The 7373-nt window shown below is 36.1% G+C and overlaps 1 protein-coding gene across 2 annotated transcripts in view; it reads left to right on the plus strand.

The window, feature by feature from the left end:
* The window catches only part of LOC125057780 (E3 ubiquitin-protein ligase RNF19A-like), a 63853-nt gene extending 56697 nt beyond the window's left edge, over positions 1–7156 (plus strand). For both annotated transcript variants that reach the window (XM_047661668.1, XM_047661669.1), the window contains 6 exons: positions 1891–2005; positions 3099–3286; positions 3943–4084; positions 4341–4575; positions 4786–4981; positions 5482–7156. In XM_047661668.1, the coding sequence (XP_047517624.1) occupies positions 1891–2005; positions 3099–3286; positions 3943–4084; positions 4341–4575; positions 4786–4981; positions 5482–5804 (1199 nt within the window). In that variant the 3' untranslated portion in view covers positions 5805–7156. The remainder of the gene's footprint in view (positions 1–1890; positions 2006–3098; positions 3287–3942; positions 4085–4340; positions 4576–4785; positions 4982–5481) is intronic.
* Positions 7157–7373: the final 217 nt, after the last annotated feature.

Consider the following 7373-nt stretch of genomic DNA (forward strand, 5'->3'; position numbering starts at 1 on the left):
ATCTACAAATAACCTTTAGTATAAAATATTTTTAATGGAATCTCGTCGTCATTCAGGGCTCGGCCGCAATGGGGATCGGAATTCCGAAATCTTAAATGGTATATATTTCTATAGCATCGTTTTTCGTATCGCGTTTTACACATGCACAACGCCATCTGTTGATGAATTATAAAAAAATGAAACGTTCTATATAGACAACGACCAAGATAAATTAACTTGAAAAAGGCTGGTTAAATTTTATATTACAGATAATACCCATTACACCCTATTTATTTATTTAAAGCCTGTAAATATCTTTTTCAGTTTGTATGTATCAGTAACCCTCTCCGGTATAGGCCTCCTCCAAGACTTTCTCTATCACGAGTTATTTGTATCCATTGGGGACCCGCGATTTTTTTGATGTCATCATCCCATCGAGCCTGATGGGCCTCTCCATGTTGTTACTGTTTTCGTTCACCCACTTCCACTTCAGTTTTTTGCGTGGCTTAGAGCATCAATTGCTTTTGATCAGAGATCAGAGACTTTTAGAGACTACATAATTATAAATGTGTCTTCATTGCACATGAGTGAGTGAGAAATGAGACGCATGTTTGGTTAAAACAGTGTAATTGAATTATTTTTATAATGTAGATGAAACTTCAGAATGAGTGCTTAATTTAATTTATTACGAAATACATGATTTTCTGCTTAATCGTAATTTGCATAGAATATGTTCTCTCTTTGTCAATATTGCATGGAAATAGGTTAATGTAATCGATTTTACGCATTTGTTCGTAGAAAACTAATTCGCTACGTTTGTATTTTTTATTCAGTTGTCTTAATATTAATATGACGTTTAATTTAAAACCTCTTTTAAAAGGAAAAATAAATAACACTTTTTTTGAAGAATGTTATATGGTATAACACATTTACACAAACATAACACATTTGTACAAATTAAATTGTACATCTATTTTGGGACATAAGGTGTATGTTTGAGAAATATCGTCATTCCATCGATATTGACATCATCATTTGCATTTGCTCTGATCTGAATCGTCGTAACAATATTAAACAATTTAATATAAATTAATAAAAATTTCAAAATAAATTATGATTCCCAAAAGTAATATAAGAAATCTCAATGAAAACCAAAGCAACAATAAAAATAAACGGTCTATTGACTCAAGCGTAACATTTCATTGACATATACATATATTATATTACTACACAGTTCAAACAATTGTGAAAAGATTCGTATCAATATATACAATTTATTTACATTTTCACAACTATTTGTACAGTAAACTGCTTCAATCTGTTCAAACGATCGAATAAATTGCACTCGATAATACTCGATTCTAAACTTGAGCTACAAATTCGATGAAAAATTCAGCGTTCAGGCGGTATAATTTCAAGTGGATTCGGACGGTTTTCCCTATTAAGTCGTCTCCTTTATTATCCATCGTTCAATTTTCACAGCGATTCCAATTATCCCTATTCAATTTCCCGTGACTGTTGAATCATGTTCTATATGGCAAACGAACTATGGATATGTCATTTTAAGTTGTATATAAAATCGTTGATATTATTAGCTTCATTACAACTTTCAAACTGGTTAATAATGACGTCTATTGGTCTGTCTAAATGTTATTGTTTAAAAATGATAAGTCGTGCTTTGACTTGAATGTATTTAGTTCTAATAAATAAAGTATTAAAAACTTAATTTTAATTTATACAAAATTCAACTGCTGTGTAAAATTTCATCTTTACTTAGGACATTATAATTCAATAGTATTAAAAGTTTTATTGAAATCCCTATGAATAAATACGAGAATCATTTATAAGTATGAAAATAGAAGAACTCTTTTTTTTAATTGGCAGAATAATTTTTTTAATCTATATTTTCAGACGTGAGACGGATAGTGGACAATCAAGTCCTGTATGACAAATATGAAGAGTTCTCTGTACGGAGAGCCCTTGCAGCTGACCCAGATACCCGGTGGTGTCCAGCACCTGACTGCAGGTTGGTCTTTAAACAATTTTTTCAACTTTGCAGACAACATCTAAGTCTTATGTAGTCAGAGTCGTTCATTAAATTATCTGTAAAAGTACAACTACATGCTCTAAATAAATATTCCATAGATCGGAATCAAAGAGTCAAAGGAAGCTCTCAAATTAATAAATTACTTAAAGTACGAAGTTGCACCGTTATATTATTGAACTGGTGCCCAAAGTACAATAAACGCAAAAGAGAAACAGAACTGAGAACAGAAAATGAATTGTCCAGATTATGAAAACAGCAGGTGGTGGTACATTACAGGGAGTGGTACATGGCAGGGAGTGGCACAGACAGAAACTGTGTGTTCACACATGGAATTAATGAGATGATAGAATTATAATAATATAATAAGTATTTCAATGTAATGCGTCTGAAATAAAAGGCTTTTATTGTTATTTAATAATAATAAACATACAAATATAAACTTCCTTTAGAGCTTTTATGAACTTCGTATACCAACGCAGACATGGTGTTTCATATGCTGGGTATAGTATAAATAATAAGTGATTTTGAATACTTATTATGTTGTACGCAACACAACAAAATTAACGAAACTACTAGACAGCTCAGTTACAATTTGTAAGGCATCGTTATGCTTACATCACTAATCGAGTAATCCCTATTAAGTCCTGTCCTCTGACCGCGTGTTATTCGGGCAATTAAGACATGACGCATCGCTTTACTTATCCTTGTAAGTCAGTGTGTGCGCCCGTGACGACTGCTTTTACACCCGTTATACAAAAGGGTAATAAAGTTTGAGAAGTTACGTTGGTAGTGTTTATTGTTTCTCTAGTTATTGTGCATAAAGTTTTATATATTATGTATCTCTCTTGGGAAATTTCCTTAACTTGGTGGACGTTAAGGCACTAAAAACTTTTAAGTGTATACTTGCGCGTGTATAAATTAAAAGACGTTCTTAAGAACCATGTACAATGTCCGTGTAAAGTTAGGCTGCATCGAGATGGTAACGCATAAATCCTTCTTGCAGACTGACGGCGATTATTGAACTAACATTCTAAAAAAAATCCCTCGTACTAAACTATTCTTCCGCCTACAGTTTCGCAGTGGTGGCTACCGGGTGTGCGTCGTGCCCCAAACTGACCTGCCTGGCTCCAGGTTGTGGCGCGTCCTTCTGTTACCACTGTAAGGCGGCGTGGCATCCCACGCAGACCTGTGACGCGGCACGCAGAAGTCGTCAGCCACCCCCACGGGCGCCGCAGCCTTCGCACAACGAAATGGAGCATGGTAAGCAAATTAATTTTATTTCACTATGTTAGCTCTCAGCCATGGAGTTTTTGAAGTTATACTTCGTTTGGCGCTTTAAGAAAAAATGATAAGAGTAAATTTTTACGATGCGCGCGCACACCGTCACAAAAAATCGACACCCGCTCACCGTCACATAAACCAAACACCCTGAAATAATGTCGGTAAAACAGTCTGGGCCGCTAGATGGCGCTTGCTCTGTTTTATCGACAAGTTCCATTGTCTGTGATGGCGTAGTGTTTTTCAGAGTCGTCTTAATTCAAACTAAAATAATGATTTCTATACGAGACAACCCGTTCCAATGTGCTAAAAAACATAGCGTTTATTGTAAAATATCATGATTAGTGGTACACACACGATTTTTTTACTATTGTAGCTCTCAGCAAAGTTTTTACTACAATAGAAATAAGTATACTCTTCGATCTTATATTTGCCAATGAACTGGTCACTAGACATATGTATGTGGTGCTTTAGTTGGGATCAGCAGTAACTGAGCAATCTCCTTTTTAGCAAAACATAACTGGAACGTAATATATACAGTTAATTTTAAGATTTTAATAATTGAAACATTTTTGTGAATTCCTAATTGTAAGTATTTTTTTTATGAACATTTAAAGTAGCTGTTTATTTTCTTCCAGGGGAAGTGAAACCATGCCCCCGATGTTCAGTGCTTATAGTGAAAGTGGAGGATGGCTCATGTAATCATATGGTGTGTTGTGTTTGCGGCGCCGAGTTCTGTTGGCTCTGTATGAAGGAGGTCTCAGACTTACACTATCTTAGGTGAGAATATGTGTAATAAATATTAGACATTTTCGTGGCTCTTTAAGCTTTAGAATCCGTCGATAATGGAATATGAGAAAGGTGCATTTGTCTCACTGATAATTTTTCTTAATTGGTTAGGTACGTAATCAGTCAGTCAGTCAGTGACTTAATAATATTTCGGGTTAAAGGAAACGCGATCAGCGAAATAATCGTTGAAATGTACTTGAAGTCTGTATAGACTTGGTGTTAAGTTCTAATAAACGATTTTTTACAGTCCTAGCGGTTGTACGTTCTGGGGAAAAAAGCCATGGTCACGAAAAAAGAAACTTCTTTGGCAACTTGGCACATTAGCCGGCGCTCCACTAGGCATAGCCGTGGTAGCAGGAGTGGCACTACCAGCGCTATTAGTGGGACTGCCACTTTGGGCGGGTAGACGCGCGCATCGACGCCTGCGCAGAGCTAAACCGGCTAGGCGTAGAGCTGCTGTCGCCGCTGCCGTTGCTGCTGCGGTAAGCAAATAATACATTTTTAGAAAGTATTTTTTTATTTATTTTAAATTCATTTATAAGTATTCGCTTAAGTTTGCAGAGCGTTCATAAACGCGCTCTTATTTGTGAAAAACAGGCAAAAAATTTTAACATATTGTATCACGAGTAATATATTTTGTATAATGAAATATTTATTGATTCTCTACTCTAATTTAAATTATTTTTTTATAGCTAATAGTATCACCATTGGTAGCCGGATTAGCAGTTGGTATTGGAGTGCCAATTCTCCTTTTCTACGTATACGGCGTTGTCCCTGTGTCCTTATGTCGGGCTGGAGGATGTTCCGCAGCTCCGCCCCACGCCGAAGATGAAAGAGAACACGCCCTAGATATTGATGCGTATTCACGTCGGCTTGAACCAAGCATAGGTAAGATTTTATTTTATGCTGGGGCCACGGTTTTTCCAGTGTTTATACCTTTAGAAAATGATGTAGAGCGTTGCCAATACTTTTATTGTTTTTAGAAGTACCGTTTTACTCTACACATCGTCGCATTCGATGGAACCACTGAGAAAAGCAGTGGGCCCATTCTTCCTTAGGAGTCTCTTCTATGGCAATTAAATTTATATTCTATGGCTATAGGTTACCAAAGAGTTCTAAAATTGAAATTCAAAAAAGTTTTCATTAGCAATGTTTCTAACTGGCCAGTTCTAAACATTTTCAGTGTCACCCACGTATAATATGTTATTAGATGGGCTATCTACAAAAACAATTTTTCCACTCAAACAAGTAGTTCCTGGGATTTTGGGGTACAATAACGTTTTGAAATATTTAATAAAAAATATCTAGTACTTCGTAACCTTTGAAAATGTATGAAATTTTGAAAACATTACTGAAAAAAATCCTCAAATCAACATTTGTTATAACAGGCGACGCATCTCTCTCGGCCGGTTCCCAGCACGCAGAAGTCCGGGCGCCTTCACTAGCCGGTCTAGCTGGCTCCCTCGCATCTCACGACACGCACTCACCCGCCGCTCATCGCCTCGAAGTCACCGCCGATATCGCAGCATCAGACAACACCAGCGCAGCCAGCTGGCCCGACGACCTACCGTCGACCTCCACGCGATCGGCGGCAAGACTCAGAAGCCTCTTCCTCTACGGCTCCGCGGTTCCACCGCAGGACGTCGAAGCCGGAACTTCGCAACCAGTGAAACTAGAATTGACGACCTGCGAGAACGTCCCGGACTCGTAACGAATAGCGTGAGCCGTTGGCTTTTAACTAGGACGGTTAAATTGATGACTTGGTAAGAAATTAAAGTCGGATCCTTGTGATTTTTTGGATCGGGTTAGGTATCGAAGTCTGGTCTTGGCTGGTAAACGTGGCTTCCGCTAATTCAAGGATTTTTTTGGGAAATCTATTCGATTTCGATCAGCTTTTGATCGCTACAGATGGCTTTTACTGGTTGTAATGAGACAGTGATCCTAGGTAATTGATAATACTCGAATTAGTTCGAAGTTGAGGAATTGATAACGCCTAAAGGTAATCCGAAGGATAAGACTGATGTGTTATTTTGAATGTTTGATTCTCAGCCAGAAAATCAGAATATGCGATGATTTTCACAAAATGTTTTGCCAGATTTTTCATACACAATTCGGAATTTTTATGTATTTTCAAATGTAAGAATTTTCAATGGTTGTATGTGCCCGTGTTCAATAAATAAATTGTTGTATATAAAATACGGGTCTAGGGTGATAAAAGCCGGAGTTTATAATATCTGTATGTCCGTTTCACGTAGCTAATATAAATAAGACAATAATAATTGATATAAAGGAAAACAGCTGCTACAGATTTTTCAAGTGTATGATTCTTCCCTAAATTAAATTTCGATTATTATTTTTGAGATTTATATGGGCTGTCCATACGGAAAAATTGTTTTATTTTTAGAATAATTACCGTCCTGAAATTGATACAACATCGATTATTTACTGTATCCTTATCTCATACGAATTAGGGTCATATTTGAATGTACTATCGGAAGATCGAAGTTTTGTTATAATGTTTACATAAAGACAATGTATTATATGTAATTAATGGTAAATATAAGAACCGTAGATTTCTGTGGATCCCGAAATGCGTCAAAATATCGTATTCATATCACTTGTGTAAATAGAACAGTGCTTTTGATCTTATATGTACTTTGTGGAATTATTTTAAAGCTACTTTCCTTTCTAACGAGATAAACAATACGACTGAAAAATTGTTTTTTTTTATTTAGCCAACAATTTGTATTCACCAAAAAAAAACTACTGAAAGAAGCTGAAGCATATCACATGACATGAGACATTTGGTTTAAAACATACGGGTTCATGTATCTCTTCTGACAGAAATCATCTTTACGGCGTCGACCGCACTCTGTGGTAAAAAAATGGCGGCCAATGATAGATGCTTCGCGCTTTTAGTGCAGTACTATCTGATATTTGTGATACTTTGAATAATTACTTATAAATGATCTAAATTATTTAATTTTTCACGTTTGTAGATTAAAGTTAAGCGATATTATGTTATGCCAAGTGTAAAGTTCGATTAAAGTGTAATTAAATATATTAACCTCTTTCATTTTTAAAACCACCCGATTTGAGCAAGAAATTTACACCTTTATCTGGTAGTCTGTGCGGAAAGAGAATCGTAATGGGATTTGAGGTCGCCGCTGTGCTTGTTTATTAGTTGATAGCACTGTTACGTCACAATAGTTCGACAATGTTAATACAGTCAAAACAGTTTACGACATCGTTTCGAACAACATACCGGTTTTATTGACCG

The sequence above is a fragment of the Pieris napi genome, chromosome 17 (assembly GCF_905475465.1).
Source record: "Pieris napi chromosome 17, ilPieNapi1.2, whole genome shotgun sequence".
NCBI classification, from domain to species: domain Eukaryota; kingdom Metazoa; phylum Arthropoda; class Insecta; order Lepidoptera; family Pieridae; genus Pieris; species Pieris napi.